The sequence below is a fragment of the Pogoniulus pusillus genome, chromosome 9 (assembly GCF_015220805.1).
Source record: "Pogoniulus pusillus isolate bPogPus1 chromosome 9, bPogPus1.pri, whole genome shotgun sequence".
NCBI classification, from domain to species: Eukaryota; Metazoa; Chordata; class Aves; order Piciformes; family Lybiidae; genus Pogoniulus; species Pogoniulus pusillus.
The window spans coordinates 25,598,771-25,625,995 of record NC_087272.1 but is presented as its reverse complement, the minus strand read 5'-3'; the positions used below and the strand labels follow the sequence as shown (position 1 = coordinate 25,625,995).

Here is a 27,225-nt window from a genome sequence, read left to right as displayed (position 1 = left end):
CCAAAAAATGGGAAGGAAAAACAAAAAAAAAAGTAATCTCCATGCATATAGATCAATTTAGGGAGCAAAACGCTCATGCCCAGCTGTGTCAGTTGTATCCTACATTTAACTACGTGGCATTCCTCAGCACTTCTGACTGCTTAAGGAGCATTAAAAATGAGTCATCAGCAATGGAGGTAAGGGCAGAGCCGAGGACTTGCTCTTCCTCACTTACCTCTTCCCAGCTTTGCCTCTATGGGGCAAACAGAAAGAGTCCAGAAAGAACATCTCCCTGTCTCCTGTTCCAAGATGAGGTGTGATATCAGACAAGAAATGAGCTGCTAATCAGTTGCATATGCTAGTGGAATCAGGTATTCACGCCTGCCTCTCTATAACAGAACAGAACATTTGACAACACTAGAAATTTCTAAGTGGGGTGGATATAAGCAGCCTCCATTATTCATTAATTTACTTTTCCACATAGGGGAACTGCACTTACGATGCCTGCTAACACTTCACAGCAAAAATGTAGCAATGTACCATCATTCCTACTATGGCAAACAGTGAATACACCAAGAAAGAGAGATTTAACTTTCTAGTGCCTTCTGTGAATTCAAAATTAGAGGCTTTGATGTAGCACCACTTGGCTTCCCATGTACCTCATCATCACTATTAATGGATAGATATGGCAAGGGGCAACTTCTTTCCCTCTAGACATTCAGATAGTGCAATGAAAGCGGCACATCATATTAGCATTATTAACCTACAAAGCAGCAGCAAAGCTTTGCTCTTGAAGGCAGAAATCACGGCAAGCTTGATAAGATTACAGAAGTCTGGTATTTATGTCAGCAGAAAGCGTGTTTCTCAGTTGTGGAAATACTGGATCTACTACTATTTTTTGCCCTTGTGACTCAACATCTCCCAAGGAAGCAAACAGAACTAGAGCAGCACTGATGAGGGAGGCAGCAAAAGTGCACTGAATCTTGAGGTTCTCATACTTCATAATTTGTAAAAGCTTTCCCTAAAGGCCTTCCGCAGATGGTAGCAAATTGTTCAAGTCATCATGGGAGCTGTCAGGGAAGGCAAAAATAGGCCTAAACATATCCTGGCTTGTCCAGACATGCTTTCTGCTCTCCCTCCTGCATTTGGGAGGAGCAGCTGTGGGAAAGGAAGACAAAGGCCTGGTGCCACCAAGTCCTTTCCAAACCTGTAAACAGGGTATCCAGATGTGTTCATATACTTGTTTGTGTTCTGCCCTAAAGGTAAAAGTAAGCCTTGACTTTAGGAAATATGGTGAGTTTGGCAAACTGCTATTCTAATTGGCTAATCTCTGGCCAAGAAGCCAGTAGTCTCGGGATGTACTAATAGAAACAGATGAGCAGGCAAACTAAATGTGCTTCTTCCATTGCTTCTGCCTCACTGCTCTCTGCCGCTGCATCCTGCATAGTAACAAGACCTGATGCTTTGGGTTTATCTACCTGGAAACTTGCCATGCCTCAACTTTACCAGAAAACAGGCATTAAGTGCCTTACAATGTGGCAAGAAGTACCACTGATGCCATGCCAAGTCTGCACATCTTCAAGACATCCTACCTCCATCTCCACAAGCCTCCATGCCAAGCCTGGAGTCCAAGAAAAATCAGAGAAATCATTTGCCTCTCTCCCAACACGCTATTAGAGCCTGGGAAGATCTAGAATGCTATTAAGACACTGACAGAACTCCCTTCAAGTGTTTGGGTACTGTCTGGAAACTGTACTTAGCCCTAGAAGTGCAGAGAAAATACTTTTTGAGTAAATACTTAAAGCCTCGTTGTAATTGAATCCAAGCCTTAAGCAGAAAGGAGCCTCTCGAGTCCCTCCAGTGGGTAAGCAGTGTGAGTGACCGCAAGAACCTCTCTTCCAGTTCTAATAGTTTAATGTTTATCATTGCTAGTTATTTCTTAAGCGTTCTAGATCCTGTGATTTTCCTCTGTGTAATGTTTTTCATGATCATACAAAGAACCTGATTAAAAATAGGTAATGCAGCAAGATTAAATAAGCCAATACCAAAATAGTATATGAATTTTTGAAATAAAAATCTCTCACCAGCCATTACAGGAGCACACTTCTCACACTGCTTTAAATAATTTTATGTTCTGTTGCAATCAAAGGAGGAGAGTAACAGGAAACAGAAACATTAGCATACTGTAACTACAACTTAATTCTGTCAGGCTCAAGTCCTTAATTGTGCTTGTGTAAATTTATAGTCACCAACTGTCATTGCTAGTCAGTAACTATTTAGTATTCACATTTCATCACTGCAGGATCAACGTTGGAGGGGAAAAAAAAATCACAATAAAATCTTCTAACCATCCTCTTTAGTTTCTTTCTGCCTTCAAATTCCCTGAACATTTCATGGAAGCAGCATCCTAACCAAAAATTCAAAATACACACATAAGCACTTGATAATTTAAAATGGGAGGTGTAAATTTCAGTCATTTTCTGCTCCTTTAAGATATGACAGAAAACTAAATCTGGGGCAGAACACCACAGAAGAATACCACCTTTGCAAAAGCATTCATGAACGATAATGAAACATCTCAGAATTTCCTAGCACAGAATTAGTACTACAGAGTACTTAGTTGTTTCTAGAAATGTGTCATTAAAATGCTTAAGTTAAATCATTTCATTTTTTACACTCACAATGGAAAAAATAAAACCCTGGTCTGTTGTGGCTATGATCATCAAGAATTATTACATGGTAATGAAGCAAAGTTGCATTCAAAGTTCAAGCTTCGGTCAAAAGAAATTCCAGATATTTAACAGATATTTTGATCTATTACCAGTGATAAAGCAAATGGATAGACCTGGGCAGGCTGAACTATCTTATTCAAGTATTATATTGCTGATCTTCCTCTACAACACTAGTCATTTTAATGTCTAGCTAACGGTATAAATAATTGTAATAAGAGAGGGAAGAATTTCCCTTTCAAGCTCAAAACTATGTGAGCACACTGACTGATCCCTCCACCCTGCCCAGGAATGCCCTTCAGGGCCTCCTGTCCCAGAAGGCTTGCAAAGCAGTTCATTCTAGAGGGCTTTTTGGAAGCTAGAGTTTTAAAAATATCTCATCCATCCTCTCTCTGCCTTCGGGTTTACTTAGGCACACAGTAGCCAGAATTCACTACAATTAGGGCAAGACAACAAAGACTTGTAAACAGGAGACCTGACTAAAAGAAATAATACAACTTCAGTGAATAAGAGATCCATACAAGATACTGCAGAGCATTCTGATGCCAATTATTTTGAGTTATTAATACAAAACCATAAACAGAAAAATATTCCATCATACAAGCCACTGATTAAAGGCTTTGTGGAAACAGACCCATAAGGGCATCTGAAGAAAAATACTGCAGTAAATTTTGAGGACTATACATTACAGTGCATTAGCAACAACTTTATATTGTCTCTTCTAAAAAATACAGTATAAAGAATTGAGAAATGCAGTTAAGAATGAGTCAGAATTTACCTGTCTTTGAATTAGCCAGGTAAATATGTAAAAAATGATGCATACCTGGAGGCAGGTAAGATCTAAAGGACTTGGAAACTGAAGCTTACAAAGGACCAATTATTGTTTCTATCAGTGGATGCTTACTATCTAAGCATTATTTTATATGCTGATGTCAAGGAGATGAAAATCGTGAAGTGTCTTTTAGAATTAATTTCTATGGGTAATGCAAAATTAAGGTATTTAATGAAAAACAAATATTTGGATACTTATCCAACATTAAGAATCACAAGCAACTTCCTTCCTAATACACCACTGCTTTAAGGAACTGTATCTTTCTGCTCTTCCATTTTTATCATCTCTCCATCTAGAGTGCCTGCTGGCAAATCAGCAGCATGTCACAAACGGGTGAAGAATATGAAGATACACAAGTGTGAATTTTGTGAAGTCTGTTGCTCTCACTATGCTATATACTTTTGGCCAGTAAAACAATGTAAGTACTTAGCTCCAAAACCCCATGTTGTGCATCTCATCCCAGTAGCAATTACAGCACGAGTCCAGCTGTAAAAACCTGATGGAGTTGCTGTGCAGATTCAAAGAATCAAAAGCGCAATTCATTAGAAGTGCTTCACTTGCTTTTTGATGCTGGCAAACACAGAGTGAGGGGTGCAAGGTCACCCCTATCCTTGCCTTTTCATTGGTCAGCACAGGGCAAGCTACCAGAAGGTAAGGCAGAGACTCAAGAAATACCAATGACAGTATTTGCAACCTTTCCTGAATGTACTGCAGGACACCAGGGGGAGAAAGGAGCATTCTGGTTTTTGGATTTAAGAACGGGAAAGCAAGCCTTGGACACCAACTACCAGCAACAAATTCAAGAGAAATCTTCACCCTCCTTTCAAGCTTTCTGAACAAAATAAGATTCAAACAGCAGCAGCTGAGACATTGCCCTCAGTATTAGTCAAGTCAGCCTTCTGTATATTCAGCTATCATAACATGCTTTTTGTACAAACACATTCCAGTATATGGTGTTTGAATAGGTACCGTGGTGTTAAATTAAAGCTCTAAGAAATGCATAGAAGATTATATTTAAAAGAGTATTTCATGTACAGCCTCCAGGCTGTAGCAATGACAGGGTAAGTTTACTGCTGATTATTGCAAAACAGAGTATATATCAACACAAAGATGAGCTGAGCTGATGGCAGAACCTACAGTAACTGACTTCCTTTCAACGTGCAAGTATCCTGCACTTAACAGTATTTCCAAATTGAGGGCTTTTTATTTTAATGATAACAAAAGTATCCTGTTACATACACAGAACTGTTCTTTAGCACTGTAACACGTGGCTGACTTAGGAGATTTATCTTCAAGAGAAGAATAGCAACAAAGAGGCAAATTAATGCAGCTTTCTGTTGCTGTGGCAGGGATACTAGTGTAAACACACAGAATTCCCACTGAGAGAATATTTTTAGCCTTTTGTAATAAATGATCAGCAACTTAGTAGACAGAAACACCCTTACATAATTTTTTGTTTCCCTCCTGGCTCAGGGAACATATCTCATACCTATGAATTCTAACGATTAAAATAATTCTACCAATTACTTTGCTACATTCCAGTATGCATAGTCAAGTATGTAATGCAATAAACTATGCCTGAATGGTCTGTTTACCCCACAGCAAGTTACAAGGAAAACTCTTTCCCCTTAAAGGACTTGTCTCTGCGGAGCGTGCAGGCTGGCAAAAAGCCAAGGGAAGCTGGTGCTTAAGCAACCAAGACTGAGCAGTGCCTGTGTGCATTGCAATCTCAGCCAACCGCAGTAAATGTTATTGGAGTTTTTGTGCTGTAAAATTGCTGCTTTCATGCCCACTGCATCTGACAATAGGAATCCTTGGCCTTGCATGAAAGAGGAAGGATGATGTGCCTTCTAGTCAGATCTCTGCATCCTTAAAAAGCAGGATTACTACTCCTTGTGTACTCCTAATGGGTTAGTGACAAAGAAATTCATGTCAATGCTACAGTCAGACACAGAGAGATATCAAAGGGAGAAGCCTTTCGTGTATTAGGTAGAAGAGCAGAGAAATAATGCTTTAAGCAGAGTTCTCAATCTTTTTCAATAATTGATAATATTTAATAAAAGATGTTAAATTAAATGTACCAAATCTTTAGCCTTTCACTTTTCAAAGTGACTTTAAGATAAACTCTGTTTTCCCCATCATCCAATACATATTTATTTATTTTTTCCTTAGTGACAAGCACAAAATTTTCACTATTTCTTTTATGGATGACTGAGGCAAACATCTGCTGGTACAATTTGTGAGAGCCCTGTTTATTTCTAGCCAATAGCATGTTTAAAGCATCAAAACATCATCCTCCAACTCACAGGTAGGCAGCACATAATTTAAGTGGAATTCCAAAGCCAACAAAGAGATGGCTCGGATACTTTTTTCTCCCTTCTTCTACAAGGACTTTTTAATTACCACTGAATAAATACTATAGAATAATAAATATGTTGCATTACAATTACCTTACTATTGTAAACTCTCACTGGCAACCTCTGTTTAATCCAAGAGCAGCCTGATTTTGTTCAGAAGCACAGAATTGAGCTCTAGAAATTATCAGCATGCAACAAAATTAATGAATAAATCAGGTATTTTATGTATTTGCACAGCATTTTTTCTTCAGCTGTAACCAAAGACTCCATCCTAGCTGAAGGAAGCACATTTCCACAATTGACAGGACAGGATACTGCAGGTCATGCTTACCAAATTCATACATTTTCTACCAAGCTGGTAGATATTTGCTATTCTCTACAGCAATCGTATCCTTACAGTGAGCATGACAACATAACTGATTAAAATTCAGCTAAAACAAACAAAAATTTAAATGACTGACCAAGTTTTCATCCTTTTTTCCCCCTTTAAAGCCCCCCAATGAGAAAAGCTTAAAGACTAAGAAACAAGAAGGTTAAAAAAAAGATCAAGATTTATATTGAAACTTCACAACTTTTGACTCATCCTATGTTTTTGAAAGAACTTTCATATTTTCAAAGCTACCAAGGCATGTTGTACACTACAGCTAACAAGAAGTGTTTGTAAAACTGTAGGGTCAGGCTGCTGTCACTGACTGATGAACAAATGGGAGCATGTGTTAAGATCTTTAATCCACTCTTCCTAAATAAGGCTTAAAAAAAGAAAATTCTATTGTGGTACAGAGTTAAAAATACAAGACCTTTCCCTGAAACAAAATAATGAAACCCCACAAATAACAGTTTAATGCAATGATGTCAGACACTTGGTCTGATCCTGACCTCACACAAATTATTTGCTGTGTGCTTGCATACTGTTTGTATTTCTGGGAAGTTAGTTGAAGTGGTACCTAAAGTCCTCAGCTTTGTAATTTATAATGAAAATAAACTCTCTCTGTGACTATTCCCTTCTCCTTTTCATTTTTGTTATTACAAATTAACTTCTACCATATTTCTGTTAAGAGAATATTTTTCACAAGAGCAGTACATCCCTGTTCTTGATTCTGACTTCAGGATGCTTCTGTTAACAAACTATGACAGAATTTAAATTCAAGCTCCTTATCTTGCAATTAGGAATGTCTGCTCTGTAATCATGCTAGCAAAAAGAAACAATGCCTGTGGAAGAACTGGAAATTTCAGCAGGAAAGGGATGGATTTTTGACTCTCATGTTCATCTATCCTGCCAGGTATATGTTTGCTTAGTTTAAGTGATCTGACATTTGGTTGCAGTTTCCTTCCTTCCTTCCCTAAAACTACATTCTGCTTTTACATTTCACTGTATTTCAAAATCAACTTATCTTCACAGATTTTCTTAACTTGCAAGATTTTTTTTGTAACATGGTTTTTGATGGGGATGAGAGAAGGGAGGAAATGTCTCTGCATCAGATCATATCCGCAGTACGATATACAGTTGGCACGCTGTCCCATCTGGCACGCGTTCGAGCAGAAGACAGATAATTTGTCACTTTGAATCCTTTGATTTGTGAAGAGGTCGAAATCATCTTCGGAAAGATATTTTGCAGCTAATGATACAGGAGGTGTGGGGGAGACTGTTCTTTGAAGGCTACAAAGGCCACAATCTGAGGAGAAATAATTGGTCTTGGCTCTTCTATTAAATGACAGAGATCGAAAACTACAAAAATCTTTAAGAGGAAAACATGACTTACAACAATCAGATATGAGAACTAATTGCCCACCACTTTGCAAAATTTAATTTTGGAGGGGTGAGGGTGAGATTGGGAAACTGTAATTTGCTCTTGGCAAACAGGCTGAATGCTTAATTGCACTGAACAAATGTACATTTTTGTACATTATGAGAACAATGTTGCCAGAAGTATGGCTTAAAAACCAAAGGAAGTGGATAAAAAGATAGATTTCTGAAATTGAAAGCAAGTATCAAAAAGCAATCAAAAAACAAATTGGCTGGCAATCAAGACACAATTTTTAAGTTTTAAAAACAACTATATTTGCCCCAAACACATGGAAAAGATAAATTTGTCGACCTTCACCTCAAGGATATTGGCCTTCCTGTGTTGTCTGATTTTTGACCCCAAGAGATTAAGTGGTGCTGTAGCTACCAAGGAAGCCGGCATGCACTGCTACGTAGCAGCTGAAATACTAACAGACTTGGACCTCAGAAAAAAAGTTAGCATGTATTTTTATAGAATGAACTCACTCCATATTCACAGAAAGCTTGTCAAATACCTCTATTCAGCATCATTGACATTCTGTGTGTATGGGTGTATGCCCAGAAGACATTGGCAGTTTTCATTGAGAATAGCCAACTCTATGTTGTGATTTTGTATACTCTAAAATTGTCCAGGAAGAGGGACAGAAAAGTGGCTGCTTTGCATATAATTTATTGTGGAAGACATGGACAATTTGCAGGGGTAGTCTGGGTTACAGGATGAATTTTCTGTTGCCTTTAAACAGACAACGCACCGAAATGTGCAAGCTGCTAACGAAACACACTTGCCACTGCTTAGTATGATGATCTCTGTCATACACTACAAACTCAGGTATATCTGATTATAAAGGCACACAGGTAGTACTAGAAACAGAGCACCTTCTCATAAGTGAATGCAGGTTTGTTCTCAGCAGTACAACTGATATTTATTTATTCTCCTTTCACATTGCAGAGCTTCTGTCACTTCCCATGGGATAGGCAAGCGCCTTAATAAAAAGGTTCACTGCTAGATAGTTTTTCCTGATAATGTGCCTAATCTTTTATTTCCTTTCCTTGTTTTCATCCTATTGTTTTTAATTATCTCTACACGATATACGACATGCCTCTTTCCATCTTAGGTTGTTGGTTTTCCTTCATCAGTACTTAATTAGGCCTTAGTATACATACTGAGTTGAAATTTTATTCTCTTACCTATTCCTATATATCAGAATGATAAAGATCTCTTTCAACCAAAAGCTATCAAGTCTAGTACTAACCTAGCACTACTACATCACCACTAAAAGATGTTCCTCAGCACCACATCTCTACATTATAAAAAACTATCTCCAGCAATGGTCACTCCATGACTTCTCTGGGCAGCCTGTTCCAGTGCTTAACAACCCTTTCAGTGAATTATTTTTTCCCAATATCCAGCCTAAACCTTCCCTGGCACAACTGGCAGCTGTTTCCCCTTGTTCATCTAACCATCTTGTGTCCAAATACATCTGACCAGTAGAAAAAATAATTTTAGAAGCTGTAAGAAAACTTCACAGGAGCTCTGTAAAAGCAACAGGTTCAAATTCAAAACATGCACTACACTGATGCTATGTCCATGATTCCTTCTTTGCTGATCTAGTTGCATATCCAGCTCAAACCACTCTTGCTAGACAACGCTGCAGATTTTCCTGACTAAAATTCTCTCGCCATTTCTCCTCAGATTTTTCTTGAACATTCTGCGTCTCAGACCAGCTTACATTTTTCAGTTCCAATTTCACTTTATTAGTTTCTAGCCATACAATTAATGATCTTTCCTTGTCCTTTTCTATTAACAATTTGTCCCCAGTTGGCACTCAGAACTCTCAGTATTTAGTATCATTAGGAAATTTTATTAGCGTCATTTTCACTCCTTCATCCTTGTAACTAATGACGATGTTAAATAAAACCAAGATTATAGCATATCCCCATGATGTTCTTCTACACAACTCTTAGTCTGATCTATTATTCTTAATTTATTACCACAGACTATTTCAAACCAAACAGGTCTGAAGTAAATTTTTGAAGCAGCATGTCTTAGGATCAGTTTCAGAGCTGAACAGAAATTTTATGCACTGACACAACAGTGACAAAACCTAGTTTTTGTCATGAATTATAAGAGATCTGACAACATGTAACAGTGAAAACAAAGTGTGTGGATACCCACAAAGTTTCCAGACAATTCAGATGAGCTGCCAGTTCTCAGCATGACAGGAAGAAGCTTTTAAGCATTTGATCTCATGCCATCATGTTTTTGTTTCCTTCTCACATAGCACTTTTTTCACCCCTACTTTTGTTCCCCAATAATCACAACTAAACTGCCATTGATTACCATGCAAGTAACAGCCTGGTTGCTAAATTCCAGTTCAACAGCATCTGAAGTTTGCCTTGTGGCTCACTATGACAAAGCAGTGACCGAGTAAGGGTTGGGAAGAGTTTTGTAGGCACTAAAGCAGAACTGCCAGCCAGTTCCATGAAGTACCTCCAACACATTGGCTAGGACTGACTTAAGTTGGTCTTTTGTGTATTCAGAGGTTATTTCCAACTGTCTCACAAGGCAATGGGGTATGAAGGGGGAAACCATGTTATCCTATTCTTACTCTCTTAAGAGCAAAAGCTGCAGCTGCAAGAGGAAGACATGCCTTAAAGTCACTTGACTTTGCCACCAACTTTTAATGCAAATTATTATACTTTCGTTCACACTTCACTTTCGTTTGTCTTTGGTGGGAAGGAACAGGCAGAAGTGATGAGAAGAGAAAATGTCAAATTGCTCAGTTATGATGACATACATTCATTGAGGTACCTATGCAGAAAAATATAACATGATTGATGCAGGTAAAATTTGAAGTGCAAAAAAACCCCAAACCAGCCTCTAACAAAACTCACACCTATGCTTTGTACATAGTTTGTACCTGTTCATTACTACTGCTAGCTTCAGCATTTGGTCTATATTCCCTCAAGTTCTATTATAAAAGCAAGAGGCTCTGATTTTGGCTTCATGACATTAAGATATGATAAAATAAGAATAATTTCTGTATGACAGATACTTTCATACAGCCTATTCTATCAAATTCTAATGAGTCATCATGAACTAAGGTCCTTAGGTTATATTTAGAAAATAATTATGCCACAGAACTTTGGGTGTTTGTAGAGTGACATGTCCTACAAGGAGACCTCTAAATACGAACAGTTCTTGTATGTTATCATTCAACCAGCTTTACTAGATTCTTTATTTTCTCTTTCAAAAACTGAAATGCAGCATTGTGCTCCAGATTTCCAGTATTTTTCTCCTTGCAGGAAAGTTTAGCCATTTTGAAGTGAAAAGCCCATCAATCTGCAACTCCCATGTGGTTGGAGCAAAATCTTGTTTACTGTACATCACCTGGCAGAATCTTGATCAAGGACAACTGAAAAACATTTCATAAAATACCAATTTTTTCCCTGATCTTCCTATCAGATGCACTATCACCACAAACTGTTATTAAGAAATATGAGAACTTTGTACAACTTAGATGTTCAAATACACTGTGCAAATGTTTCTGTGAAGAGATACCTCTCTCTACTTTGCATTTGATGATTATGCCATAACGTTTCCAATTTCAGCAGTAAAAATCCTCAAATCTGAATTTCTAATTCAGTTTTCATCTCCATTGTCAGTGAAAAGCATTAACATTTAACTCTATCCTTTCTTTACAGTCTCTCCTTAAGCAAAAATTTAGCACTGTTATTTCTCACTGTAATACATGTCTGTATCGAAGGATAAGCTACCACTCATTTTAGCAAATTCTCCTCCAAATTCGGACTACTCTAAGTTTTGGGGGAGAATAATTAAGAAGCTTATCGAGATGCTTATATACAGCCTTTACATGACTTCTGTTGTTTGCAAGCAGACTTTATTGCATAAAGAAACCCACTTCATTTCAGTCAGATTGAAAAATTCTCTCCTCCTGGCTTCTAGTGCACTCTCCCTTTTGATTAAGCAACTGTTCCTCTTCACTGAAGATATATTCAGATGCCCCTGATTTGTATAAACCACTTCAGTCTTCATTCCCAAAAGAACAAAACTAGCAAATTGTTCTGAGGTCAGCAGGCAAACAGACTGACTCCTGGAACAGCCACTATACTGAGCTGCACTGGGGAAAAGAGGGACCAGAGGAGTAAATTTGAGGTGCTACCTAAAGAAATGGTGTTAGGATTGATCGTTGCAAAATCTATCTGCTCTTGAATTTTACAACCTATTAACACAGTGCTTTTAGATAAATTAAATAATTCCTAGAGAACTGTCCAGCAGTCCTCACTGAGATCTGAATTTTCAAGGCTACCAGCAGTATCTCCAAGCAGATCTCCTCTTCTCATGTGGTAAGCTAATTCCCACTGGTTAACAAAACAAATAATCAAACCCAAAGGCTTATATTAAGGGAATTCTAAATACATAATCAGATCCTTTAAATTGAGAGAGTTCATCAAATGAACTCAGACTAAAGGGAAACAGATGTTTGCATGGACTAAAGAGAGGGTAATTTAACTTGCTAGTCACATGAAGCCAATATAACTGAAGACAGTTCAATAATGTAATTTAAACTGAAGTCACTGGGGGAGGGGATTCTCAGCTAACTCCACCACCACCACTTGGAGGCCAGTGCCAGCAAAAGATGCCTGGAGGAGACCTGCAGGTCAGCAGGAGAGCACCTGAACTACAGCAGAAAGGATTTCCAACCAGTAAGGCAGTTTCAACAGGGGCCATACTTAACTGCCTTTATGCTAATGCCAATGGTGACACTGAGGGATTTGGAACAAACAAGAGATGGTAGAGACATCTGACACTTGCAAGGCTATGATTTTATTGGTATCACTGAGACATGATGGGATGACGCCTATGACTAGAGCACTGGGATGGAGGGTTACAAAAGCTCTTTAGGTAGCATAGGCAGGGAAGAGGAGGAGGGTGTTTCACCCTTCACATCAGTGACTAGCTGGAGACCACAGCATCTGGGGATGGATAAGAGGATGACTAAGACCTTGTGAGCTAGAATCAAAGGCGGGGCAGGGACAAGCAACATTATAGTGGGAGTCCTCTATGGGCCAACTAACCAGGAAGAAAGACAGGATGAGGCCTTCTACAGATAGTAGCAGCCATGCATTCACATGCCTTGGCACTCGTGGGGTGACTCCAATCACCTCAATATCTATTGGAGAGACAACACATGAAATGGTGGAGTTTAGAATCTTTAGGGCAACAAGGAAGGTAAGCATGAAGCTTGTTATACTGGACTTCAGAAGAACAGACTCTGGGCTCTTCAGAGATCTGCTAGGGGGAGTATCATAGGAGAAAGCCCTGTAGAAGAAAGGTGACCAAGAAAGTTGGTTAAAATTCAATGATTACCTACTCCAAGCCCATCAGTGATGCATCCCAACAAAGATGAAGGCAGGCAAAAATGCTAGATGACCTGCATGGATATAAAAAGTGCACCTGGACACTGACACAAGAAGGAGACCTACAGAGGGTGGAAGCAAGCACAAGTGTCCTGGGAAGAACACAGGAAAGTTGCATGAGTAGCCAGAGATGAGGTTAGGAAAGCAAAAGCCTAGACAGAATTAGATCTGGCCAGGGCTCCAACCACATCACCCAGGTTACAGAGGGTAAAAGCCAGAACCAGGAAAGTGAAAAACCACCCTCCATAAATGAAGAGCAGATTTGACACCACTTAAAGAAACTGAATGTACGGAAGTTCATGGCATCTGACAGGATAAATCTGCATATCCTGAAGGAATTGGTGGATGAAGTTGCCAAGCCACTCCCCATCATATTTGAAAAGTCATGACAATCTGGAGAAGTTCTTACTGGCTGGATAAGGGGAAACATAACCCTCGTTTTCAAAAAAGGGAAAAAAAGAAGACTCAAAGAACTACATATCCATCCAACGGAGGGCTAGGAGGATGATTAAGGGAATAGAACAGCTCCACAATGTACTAGTCTCTAAATTGTAATGACACAGATTTGATGGGTGAACCACTTCATCGGTAAGAATTGGCTTGATGACTGCACTCAAAGAGCAATGATCAATAGTTCAGTGTTTAAGTAGAAACTAATGACAACCAGTGTTCCTCTGGGGCTGCTGCTGGAACCAGTGCCATTAAATGTCATCAGTAACATGGACAGTGGGATTGAGTGCACCTTCAGCAAGTTTGACACAGGCCTGTGTAGCATGGTCAGTATGCTGAAGGGGAAGTGTATCACTCAGAGGGACCTTGATAGGTTTGAGACATGGGCCAGTGCCAACCTCATGAAGATCAACAAAGCCAAGTGCAAGGTTCTGCATCTGGATCAGGGCAGTCCCATTCACAAATACAGAAGGAGAACAAATAGAGATCAGTCCTGAGGAGAAGGACTTAAGGGTGCTGGTTGATGAGAAGCTCATCATGAGCCAGCAATGTGCACTGTCAGCCCAGAAAGCCAACCATATCCCAGGCTGCAACAAAAGAAGCATTATCAGCAGACTAAGCGAAGTAATTTTTCCCCCTCTACTCCACTCTGGTGAGACTCCACCTGGAGTATTATGTCCAGCATTGGAGTCCCCAATCAAAGAAGGACATGGAACTGTTAGAGTAGGCCCAGAGGAAGGCCACAAAGACGATCAGAAGGCTGGAACACAGGCTGAGAGATTTTGGGTTCAGCATGGAGAAGACTCCAGGGAAACCTTATCGCAGCCTTCTAGGATTTGAAGAAGGCCTACAGGACAACTGGAGCATGATTGAAAGAAGACAGATTTAGATTAGACATTTCGAAGAAATACATCACCATGAAGGTGATGATGCTCTGGAACAGGTTGCCCAGAGAAGTTGTGCAGGCTGGAATTGTTCAAGGACAGGTTGGATTTGACCTTGAGCAACATGATTAGATGACCTTTAAAGTCTCTTCAAATCCAATCCATTCTATGACTCTATGAATTGGTTTTGATCAACACCTTTCTTTCACCCCAAGTGTGTCAAAACTGATCCTCCATCAAATATAAACACTAGACAAAGTCATCCAGAACATGGCACTGGAGTTATTTTGTACTCATGAATATCAGCACAGAAAGCTTACTTCATCCACATGCAAAAGATAAGGCAACTAGTGAAAAAATTAACTTCCTTGTGTGAAAGTGCTATGTATGCAAATAAGACTGTACCAAAAGGCTAAATTTGGAGAGATCCACATACTGGTAAAAAGGTTACACAACAATGTAAATAGAGTAGAAGAAAGTTAGGAATTATTAGCTTAGTTATTAAATTCTACTCTTGCTGAACATACTTTATCCCCGCCAACAGTTTAAGATATGAAAAACCAACCATGAGTATATCAAGTAGATATATGAAGTAATATTTGATTCCTTTCACCGAGTAATGTAAACTTTGACCCTATAGGTGACTGCAGGGATAGAAGCCCACTACCATAAGACTTATAGCCTTTGCCTTGTCCAGCAGAGAAGTAAAGAAACTCTACTTAAATCATGGCAACTACAAACGTAGTAGTAGCAGTTTGCATGTTGAAGAACTTCTAAAATCAAGTCTAAGCTTATGCAGAGAAAGATCACTAACTGTAGAATACAACTGTCAGCACCACTAGATTATGAGTATGCATATATAATTAAGTCTGACAGTGGGAAGCAGAAACTGCAAGCACTTCTACTACACATATACACTGAAGGGGCAGATGTCAGAAATCTCCAGATACAGGACAGGGGAATACAGCAGGAAGAGAGGTGAGCAGGAAACAAAGCTGTATTTAATGGATATGCTGGGATTCCCTTCTGCTCAACAGAAGTCTTAGCAAGAACAACTCCCTCAACATACAGCAGTCTTTACTGTCCTGCTTGTTATCAAAAAAATCTTATTTTGTCCTGGTGAAAGGCCAAGACTCAAAGGCAGTGGTTTTGCTCTGCAAAATAATTCTGTCCAATCAATTCATGTGCAATCTCTTGGAAAATATTTATCCAAACCCCCTCTAGTGGTTCATCTGTAGGTGAGCTCTTCACAAGCAAAAGACAGAAATGGTTCTTAGGAAATGAAGAGGTTTAGTTCCAAGCTTTGCTGGGGACAGGCTGTGAATTAACAAATTACTCTTCCAGTCTGTCTTCTCCAAGATAATCTATCCAATCCCATGGCTATTACATTTATGCTAAAAAAAAAAAAAAAAGGCAAACGTGCTTTCTTCAGGCGTGATGTGCATGTGGGCACTGCTGTTTCAAGTACATACCCTTCCTCTTGGCTACTCATACTTGTTGGGAGGATGAGAAACCTAGAAACATACATCTCAAGAGCCTCTGCTACCTTCTCTCACCACCCAGTTCTCTTTCTCTAGACCTCTTTCCCCAGTCTAGAGTGTCCTATCCTGCTCTCTTGCCCCCAGGGAATCTAAAGTAATGTTTGGGACCTGCTGAATTTGATGAAGTAGTTGAAGGTAACTTGTAAATTACTCTTAAGCTAAACACTATGACAGTTTCACCAACTTCAACCTAAAGGCTGGTCACTTGCTACAAATGACATTACCTAATAAATCATTGCTTTGTTTAGGTATGCATTTTATAATAACTTAAACTAGCTTTAATATATTAGGAGCTATTGTCTACTATTGCTTATGTTACAGTAAGGAAGAAACAATTTGTGATATTTAAAGGAAAATCAGTTTAAAATACAAATTGGATATAGGTAACTCTTACTAGGCAATTTTTTTAAAGAGGATGGAAAATAAAAGAGTATTCAAACTATGGACAAAGTGTCCTCTTCTTACCATGACCTGGGACAGACACTGAAACAGTACCAGTCTGTACTAGATATGAGTTGGCAGTATAGTCCTCATCTGTATCAGAGTCCTGAACTGGCTGGGTGGCATTATTACTTAATAACCACCTTTGGTTGTCATGGAGATTGGGTGATGGAGGAGGGGAGTGTAAATGTTCAGTAACTGATGGACTAGATGAGGAGGATGGCATGGGAGGACCTATCAAAAAAAAACAAAACAAAACAGAAGAACAGCTTTAAAATATGGGTCAAGATACCACATGAACAACAAATAACTTATTTTTAGCACCCCTGAAAAATCAATACTCTACTTCAAACAATAAGAAGAGATGGATAAAGAAAATGTGACATCTGCCTGTAATAAACAGATTTATGTACTTCAGAAACTGTAACACAATGCCATGAGCTGCTATTTCACTGGACAGTGTCTAGCACTACATGGAATTTCAATGTCTGCAACACAGAATGACAGAGAAAGATGCCAACTGAAGTGAAGTATTTGTTGTACAACCATTTGGAAAATACAGTATTTTCTGGTTTTCAATCTGTTAAACGGAATAATTGCAATACTTGGACAAATAGAGAGCTGCTTTTTTCATTGGGACACTCCTGTCTAAAATCTACTTACAGAAGAAAATAATGCCTATAAGCATAGAAATAGGAACAGTTTTCCAAGCTCTCACATACAGGGAAACACACCCCCCTAAATTTCTACCATATTAGTTATTCTAACAGGAATTTAAGTATTTTTGCAGTGTTTCTCAGACAAATACTATTTCAAATCTATTAAAATGTTTCACTTGTCAAACCTGAGTCCCTCTGCACAAGTTGCTTTAAACATGCATAGGGCATGACCCATGCTACTTTACACATCATTATAAAGGCACAACTGAGGAAGAGAAATTTAAATAAAGCTTTATCATAACAATGCTTATAGTCCTTCAGTGAAACCATAATTAAATCCAATAAGCAGAGCAGAGTTACCTAATTTACAGAATCACAGAATTTTTAGAGGTTGGAAGGGACCTCCAGAATTGAGTCCAACCTCCCTGCCAAGGCAGGATAATTTACCCTGCGAGTATATTGATTTTTTATAGTATTTAGTCAGAACAGATTTCTGTGAGACTAAGACTGCTGGACTACTTCTAAATAATATATTATGTTGCTTGGAGGTGGGGAATTGTACTAGAAAATAAAGGAGCTTTATTATATACTTTATGTTTAAAAAAATAGATTAACCTGCATGGATACTACTCACAAATATGAATCTAGACTTAAATTAAAGGAGAATAATTTCATCATGAAAACATTTGCTTTTATGGTATTTAGTAGCACAGTTATGTCGGAGAGGTGCAGCACCTCTCAATGTTATATTGAAGTTTAATGCAATAAATCATTTTGGCACCAACATCTTGATTTAATTTCCCTCCATCTCCTTTGTACACTGTTAGATTATAAAGCTGATTCTGTTGGTTTTTTTTTTTTTCTTTCATATTCAGCTTATTTGATCACACAGTGTCTTAAAGATTTCTAAACTACACTTATGTCCTAATCAATTGGTTTCCCTGGGGAAAAAAAAAAGTGACAATCTCATCACAAAATGTTTAATTCTTTCACGCCATTTACACCTTCTTGTAGCGAACAGTGCAGTATATATTATTACCAATTTAAGACTCAGACTCGGTTTTGAATTGAAAGTGAGCATTTACTTTTCCTCAAGTAACTTCTGCAGGAAGCCCAAGGTTTCTATGGAAGAAAAATAACAAGGATGGAGGAATGGCCTTTTATAGTTCTCAACCTGGGAATCTGCAAGTAGAGAGTAAGCACATTTTCAAGTTCAAGGTAAAGTGCCACCAAATTTTTCTACTCCTTGATTTTTTCATATTGCTTGCTTCAGTAACCTAGCTTTGTGAGTTTTATGTTTGTGTTATTTATGGTGTAGCCAAGCTGATTTCAACAGCCACTATTCCAGTAATTCTCTGGTTTTTAAAAAACACAACTTAGCTCTGTGGGTGGGTGGTTTTTTATGTTGTTGTTTGCTTTTTTTAGCTTGGACCAAGTCTCCTTTACTTGCTTTGGACTTCTCTGACTTAAGAGGAAAGCTATAGTACTGTGTTCCAGATGTACTGTCTGAAACAAATCAGCATCTCAATAATACCTACGGAGCATACACACAAGACCCTTCTCAAATATGCTTCATCTCTCCTTCCCAATTTACATTCATTAACTTTCTTACACAACAGAGCCTTGATTACACAAACTACAACCAAACAAAATACTCTGTTGCTGAAAACGTGTTATTCCCAAGGTCTCTTCATTATTTAGTAAATTCCTTCATCCATCCAAATTTAACTTATTAATTGTCTGAATGCTATGTAGCCAGTTGACACTGCACTGATGAGCTGGTATGCAGAACTCAGGTGCTCTGGCTTAGCTTCTCAGCTCAGAAAACTCTGCATGTCAGGTGTGGCACGGAAACAAGGGCTACTATCAAAAGCTCCCACCACTACACTCACTGAGCACAGATTTCTACCACTGCAAAATTCAAGCCATTTGGGTTCTAGCACCACTAAGAAATCATTTGATTTTTTATAAATAAACCTAATTCTGACAGGCAGGTCTTTCTGTGTGGCCTGCAGCAAAGAGACCCAGTTAAAATATGAGCTAATTCTCCACAAAACCCCTAAGCCAACCAGCTGGGACACATGTTCCTACACTACTTCATGCCGTGCTGGCAAAGCTCCTCTTTGAATCCAAGTGAAAAGACAGATAGCTATCCATACTGCCATTTACAGACTAAGCTACCTGTTAAAAAAAACATCACAAGCACACCAGCAAGAGAGATGGTAAACGATGTGCATATTCCTCTCATTTTTATTTCTTTTTTACATGGAATGAAACCCACCTAAAAATATTTGGCAACATCTCTTACTGAAGACTTACAGCCATTTATAAGTCACAAAAATCATTGAATAGGATTGATTATATTGATAATACTTTTTCCATAGGCACACAACGACAAAAAGAATATTCCAGTCTAAGGAAAAACATAAAAGTAGAAATGTTAATCATTATTATAAAGGTTTCCCCCTGTTCTGCTTCTTTTCACACACATCTAGCAAAAATGTATATCCTTCTCTTCTAACCTTCTTCACCATACTTTAAAAAAGTAAATGGTTTTGTTTTCCCCATGTGACTTTGACATAAGTTACTAAGTAATTTTCGTGAGAAAATATACTGGATTTAGGAGTATTTAAATGTCATCTTTTAGGTTAGTTATGAGGAAAAATTTTAACTTGCTGGCATTTTCACAATTGAAAATTCTCGACTTTCATTTACCTGTATGTACTTACACCCAAAATGATCTCACACAACACTGCCAGGATGGATGTGTGGCAAATACAGGCAAACTACAGCAGGAACACAATACAGCAGTATGGGAAGATGTAAATGAATGTGCTAAGGAAGTAAGTCTCCAAAGAAAGTAAAACCCAAAGAAAACTGGTCTTAAAAAACACACCTGAGCTAGTAACGGATACATGAAATCACACACACAAGGTAATTATGTTATTTTAGAAAAGGGCTGTTTTGTGCAAAGCTCAGTGCTGACCTAGAAGATGGCAGGAAATAAAAGCTGGAGGCAGATCTGATTGTCTCATATAAAAGAAAATGAAAGGGACAAGTATGGTAAGTGCAATTCTTAAAGAGTTCAAACAAACAATGAGAAGAGTGCCACCAATGGACTGATAGTAATGGGAGCCATAGGGATGTGTGGGACTGTTATAGCAAGTATATTAAGGCTTAAGTAAGTCTAAGGCTAAGCTTCTGGCTACTGCTGCTGCCTAACACCATGAGTGTGAGAACAGGAAAGTGAGGGGAGGCTACTGCAAAGCGTGGGAAGGGCCCAGGGCACTGCAGGCAGAGATATGCCTTCAAACCCAGAGCTGCAGGGATACCTATGCCCAGCCACAACCCACAGCTTTCAGTCACGTACAGGATGCCTACACCTTTACCCTTAAAAGAAGTCATTAGCAGCACTTAAGCTTATTTATATCTTATTATAAAGACTGAATCCAGCAACCACGCAGCTTCCGTATTTTATCTGTCATCAGTGGGTGCATAGATAAAATACATACAGCATCTTCACTGGATGTATTTTAGAGAAAATAGTATTGGACACTTTTGTAACATGGCATTTAGGAGAAAAATAGGATGGAAGAGAAGCAGCAATAATGATCTCCTGCTGTTGCAGGGTGGGCAGGCTGGAACGGATGACCCAGAAAGTCTCTTTAGAGCCCTAAAATACATGCATTTATGGAAACTTCCCAACAGATTTAAACTCTTAAATCAGAGATTTTGCTGGCAACACGATACCAACAAGAAAGGGAAAATCTCACTCATTTTCTTTTGTAATTATAAAACCATATATCCTTAAGGTCAGGTTTTAGTTCAGGAAAGTCTTTGTTGCTTCATGAATCACAGAGTCATAGAATCATACAATTAACCAGGTTGGAAAAGACCTCCAAGATCATCCAGGCCAACCTAGCACCCAGCCCTATCCAATCAACTAGACCATGGCACTAAGTGCCACATCCAGGCTTTTCCTGAACACCTCCAGGAATGGTGACTCCACCACCTCCCTGGGCAGCCCATTCCAATGGCAAATCACTCTCTCTGTGAAGAAGTTCTTCCTAACATTCAGCCTAGACCTCCCCCAGCAAAACTTGAGACTGTGTCCCCTTGTTCTGTTGCTGGTTGCCTGGGAGAAGAGACCAACCCCCACCTGGCTGCAGCCTCCCTTCAGGTAGCTGTAGACAGCAATGAGGTCACCCCTGAGTCTCTTCTTCTCCAGGATAAACAAGCCCAGCTCCCTCATCCTCTCCTCACAGGGCTTGTGTTCCAGGCTGCCCCAGGTTGAGACTATAGGGTTAAAAAATCTTCTGGGGACTACAAGATTGTTATTCAATCCCATAATTCTGCTATGTCTTCATAAACTCACAACAAGGTCAGTTTGATCTCCTTTCCTTCTCCTCCTGCCCTATGTGTGTGGCAGGAGCCACTTTATCGGGAAGAACATGTAAGCAGTAGGTCTCCAGAGGCTTGTTTGGGCCTCTTTGGATGGCAGAGGCATGGGGGGGAGGGCTAGGATTGGAGCACTGGGATGGGGGAAAAATTCAAGGGGGTTCGCCAGGGATGCAGTAATTGCTTTGTAATGTCTATCGCTCTATTTCTCTCTAAATATAATTCTGTATTTGTTCTCCAACTTCATTTGAGAGTTTAATTTCTGTTGCTATCTTTTAAAAACCAGGACACAGGCCTCTTCCCAGCTTCGTTGCCCTTCTCTGGACATGTTCCAGTATCTCAACATCTCTCTTGAATTGGGCCCAGAACTGGACACAGGACTCAAGGTGTGGCCTGACCAGTGCTGAGTACAGGGGAAGAATAACCTCCCTTGTCCTACTGGCCACACTGTTCCTGATCCAGGCCAGGATGCCATTGGCTCTCCTGGCCACCTGGGAATGAATTTCTTGAATGCTGAACTTGTTCATATATGTATGTAAATTCTCAAAAAATGGCATTATCAAGTCACTATATAACAGGTAATGTGAGTCATGAACTTTGTAAAGGTAATTTCACCATAGAAATTTGAAGGATCATTATTTTAATCTCAGTCAGGACACACAAACCATGTATCTAAAGCCTGTGTACAATTTCTGATGCCTGCTAAGGCAATACAAGAGCAGACAGCTCTGTTTAGGTTGATTAGCTATAGCAGAACAGAGCATTTTTCCTTTCAGAGGCTTGGCAGCCCTTGTCACTGAGACTGAAGAAAAAAAAATTCCTCTACCTGCATCTCAGAGGGGGAGAATCTTATTTTGAAGTTAGTGATGAAGAGTACTTAGCAACTTCTATGTCAGTAAGAAAATGTTACTAAATGATGAACTACAAGGCAGCTATCTGCTTTCTTTACTTAAATCAACGGGATTTTTGCTGATAATTTCATGAAAATGAATATTTAATGTCAGTTAAAATGCCACTATTATGTTATATAAACCCAAAAACATACCTCATACTGTGGAAAAACATGTATAAAGGCTAACTTACAGCACTTCTCACAACAGGAAAAGACAAGCTGCATTCCCCCCTCCCCACAAATGAAAGAGTTAGTGGGATCTTTTAAAACTGGGATCAGACAGCAGTGGTTTGCGAAGGTCAAAAATAATGTGTCTGCTGGCTAAATTAATTAGAAACCAAACCACTTTCAAACAGGCAGAAGGACACTTGTAGCCCTTCTGAATCCAGCTGAGATGACTATTTGCAATCTGTTCTAGGACTTCCCAGCACGCTGAAAGCTGTAACACACTCTTGTTAAATAAGGCACCAATACCCTCCTGATGAGTTTACTGATCTCATCACAAAGATTCAATTTCCAATGTATCATATGCAGATTGAACTAAAAAAGCTCCCTAAAAACCTCCTCATCTCCACACTTAAAACCCTGAGCAACCAGATTTTGGCTGACTTCATCTCTGCCTGTAACACAGTGGAGTCAGAAACAAGCGAGTTATAATTGTTAACTCAGGTTTTATTGTGGACTCCCTGTATGCTCTTCAACCTGTATGACTTGGCATTGGCATTTATCTCTCTGCTGGGCACTGCAGCCTTCTGCAGCCAACCTGCAGTGACAGTTATCTCTTAATTAAAACTCTACACGCAAATAGATGTACTGAAAATGCTGTGGCATAACGCACAACACAACAATTATTTATAACCAAAGAACACACTTGACTGTTGTAGCTACTGTGAAGATCTCCTTAAGAAATAACATGCAGAGATGGTCTTTCAAATATACACATGCACAAATCCTAAATATAAATGACAGCTACTTTTCTTAGGTTTCTTTGGAAAGTTCTTACTTCTAAATAAAGCAGGTACATGGTCTTGACATGTATTTTAACTCAAAGTTGCAACTTCTTCTGTAGACCATGAAAGCCAAAACTATACAGGACTAGAATCAGAAGACATTCATTTGAAAACAAAGGTAATCCATTAGAAAGCAAGATACATGTAGGCCTGAAATATTGTGTACTTTTCCTTCCTCTTCTTTCAAGTGCAGTACAATAATCTCAATCAGCAATACAAAGCTTATAATTGTCTATAAAAAAAAAAAGTGGTATTTCTGTAGGAAAATGGTTATGCAGTAGAACTAACATTTGTTTCTAAAGCAAACACTTTGTGTTTTAAGTGGTTTGGTGGTTTTGGAAATTTAACAGCTGCTGCTCAGCAGACTGGTAAATAAGGAGTGCCCTATTCTTAAACAGGTAAGACTGCAGTGATCATAACGGCTTTCCAATGGCTTTCCTCAGTCCTGAGTTCAGGACTACTCTGATTTAAATGGGACTTTTGTATGTAGAGAAATTGCAGAATCTGAGCCTTAACTGGCAGATTATCCTAACTGCAGTGCATTGCTCTATCTTTTCTTATTTCCAAAAGGTATTACCTTGTAACACAAGAGCCAAGAGAACAGCAAAGGTCTGCTCAGCTGGCAGAAAGTTTATGAGCTGAACTAAAAAACTCAAGCATCGCTAGCATCCAGGTTTTATTTTTAGGATTACACTAGTTTGAGGCAAATTAGAATGTTTTAATAAGAGAAATTAGATTATAGCCTGCGAAAAGGAAACAATGGTGATGCCTACTTCACTCATAGGCTTGCTGAGATGTATAAAAGCAAGACACAAACATAGCTAAGACAGTGTGAGAGTCTCTGTCAGAAGCAGAATTAGTTGGGTTACACAGCAAAAGCCTAGGGAGAAAAGCACAAAAACCGACTCATTCCCCTTGCTTATCCTCCAAACTCACCTTGCACGTAAGGCATACTCTGGGATAAGATAGAGGGGTGGAAGGAGGGTGGAAGGGTGGTTGGGAGCTCCTCCTGATTACTCTGATTTCTGGGAGGGATACTGTGTTTCTGTATTACTTTTCAACTTGCATATTTTTGTATAGAGATGTAAATATTGTAAATATCTGCTTGTATATTGTGATAAGCTGTAAATATAAAGCTTCATTCCTTAACTTCCAGGTGGCTAAGTCTACTCTGGGTGACTTCATAAGAGTGAGGGGGCAGGTAACTCTCAAACCATCACAAGGACCTACTCTGCTCAATTCAGCTGAACTTCCCACTTTATTTCCCCCAATATTAATTAGAAGGTAGAATGAAAAATGTTGGATGGAAAACAGAAGGCTATTTCCAGAAGAATGAAAATCCTCCTTACACTCAGAAAATCATTTTGAGTGATAAGTCTCCATATTTTTAGAAAAAGACGCCTAATACATTTTTTTTTCTCCTTTTGGGTGGCAGGGGTTTTCTGAACAGAAGCAAGCTGAGGAAATCAACACCAGATTGCAAAATGTTTCGATTAACTCATATCTCCACTTGAAACGTAGAAGTTCTCACATGAAAATGTCACCTCTCCATTTAGAGCATCTGTTGGAATGAACGTTTCTCTGCTTTGTGATGAGAGCCTCATCCAGCACAGCCAGGACAGAGAGACACCTGTTCAGCCACCAACCCAGCTGTACAAATCACACGCTCACAGTCTTGGTCAGGCCACCACCATATGCAACCAACTTGCAAGCCCTCGCAGCAAGCACATGGCAGCTTCAGCATCAAAGCCAGAAAGTCTCCAAGGGCACACAGTGCTCAGACTGCGCAGGCAGGGCAGCTCCTAGTGCTCCCTCACAAAACCTGTATGGATTAGCCACGCAACTGACCCCCTGCAGCTGGCAGCTGCTAAAATATGGCCAAGCTGGAGGTGTACCGTCTGTCTACATGCAGGCACTTATGCACAGCTGTGTACCCATGCACTGCAAAGGCCCCGTTTGTGACTAACAACTTCAGACTCAGTCATAGACCTGCATTGCTGAGTTCATCTGCCTAGGTTTACTGCTTCACTGACCACTACATGAGGGTGGCAGAGGGCAAGAAGAGGTCTCTTGAGTGAAGGGAAAGTGCAGCCAGTCATTTTCTCTCCTCTTATTCACCAATTCACGTGTAAAATAAACAACCAAGTCAGCAACATACAGTGCTGTAGACAGAACTCAGCCGTTCTCAAAATCCTGCCATCATTTTCACGTTAAAAAACCCCAAACTGCAAATACTTCACAGACACAAGCAAAGACCAGGAAAAAACCCTATCAGCGGTGTGGGAGCTTTTCTTTGTTCATGTTTTTTTTTCCACTTCCAGAAATGGAACTGAGCATCAAGAATGGAGCTACTGGCATATACTATAAATCATGTATGAATGATAGCTACTCTTGGTCTGTGTGTGTATTATATTCACTCAGTGAGAAGGCTGAAGAGTTTACCAAATTCCACTCTCTCAGTCCTGACCTTTGTAAAAAATGGTAATTTTTCTGAATTCTAGTATTCTTTCAAATGGCAATTCATAACAAGCAATCATCTAAAAAGCAACCTTTGAAGAAATGCTTCTTTATTCTTCCTATTGGTGAGTTCTTATTATTAGAGGTGAAATGGATTGAGCCATGTCACATCTGGTTTATCATTCTTCCAGCATGACCCTATGGTTGCTCATGTACTTTGTATTTTCAACGTTGCTCTGGGCTAGGCGGGTGTGTGAGGGGTGTGCAGAAAAGTCCTTTTGGACTAGCACAGGAAATATATCTTAAAGAGCACAAAGGGATTTTTCTTCCAAGGGAGGAGAAGAGGCTTGTTTAAGAGGAAATAAATCTGAGATTGACTCACAAATTATTTAGTTTGCAGTATCAAGTAAATTCCCATCCTCATTTCTCCCAACTCAATGAGAAGTCTAAAGTATCAAAATGAATACTAATGCATTAAATTTGCTTTTCTTAATTCTACTGGGCCCTAGATGAGAAAATCAGTCAGAACTATGGTAGGGATGCAATTTTTCCTACCAGTGTGGCTGCTGCCTTGTAGCCCATTATAAAGGAAACTGTATCTTTACACAAAGGATCCAGAGAAGCTCTTAATGACATCAGATTATCTATCCTTGCAGACTACAGAATATGACTGGTTATATTAGTAAAGAACAAGCCAATTTGAAGGTGTTTCTGTAGACAGAAACAAAGATCGACAAACTGCTGACAAAACATTCCATAAAAGTTATCTTATTCCTCAATATTCAAATTCATTCTTTCAGTGCGCTTATTTATATATCCCTGCTAGCTGCAATTTTTTGACCATTAGCTATTACAAAAACATCAGGCCTGTACCAGTTCTTAATGGAAAGCTTATCTAGGGACTGCCACACACCCCAGCATTAAGTTTGTGTGTCTCCAAGCACAGAACTGTAAGGCCAGCAGACTGTTGGGCAACCATAAGAATGAGCAGCACTGCTGCCAGGTCTTCTGCATGAAATCAAACACTGTGCCATTATACCCTGTCTTTTCCCAATAAAATAAAGCAAATAAAATTTCCCATAAAGCCCAAGAATCACACAATGCTTAAGAAAGTATAAGTTCAGCAACAAGAGACAGCAGTCCTGCTAACATAACAGCAAACTTGTCTAGTCAGTAGACATGTGAATTACATATTGTTCATATGCCTGAAGGTAACACAACTGAGTAGGCATCAGCATTAGCTCTTTTTTGCTCCACTTTCAAAATCTGTTCCTTTCCTGCTGCAATTTCAAGTTGTCTTCCTTGTTTTGTTTTGTTTTTTTTTTCCCCCTGCTACATTATATGTAACTCTGTTAACAAAGGAATTTTGGG

At 39.2% G+C, this 27,225-nt stretch overlaps 1 protein-coding gene across 35 annotated transcripts in view; it reads right to left on the bottom strand.

Annotated features, from left to right (window-relative positions):
• TENM3 (teneurin transmembrane protein 3) overlaps nucleotides 1-27,225 on the bottom strand; it is a 1,288,622-nt gene that overhangs the window by 171,206 nt on the left and 1,090,191 nt on the right. For 30 of the 35 annotated variants that reach the window (XM_064148897.1, XM_064148896.1, XM_064148915.1 and 27 more), the window contains one exon: nucleotides 16,463-16,672. The exons of the other annotated variants lie outside the window; for them this stretch is intronic. In XM_064148897.1, the coding sequence (XP_064004967.1) occupies nucleotides 16,463-16,672 (210 nt within the window). The remainder of the gene's footprint in view (nucleotides 1-16,462; nucleotides 16,673-27,225) is intronic. 35 annotated transcript variants of the gene reach the window in all.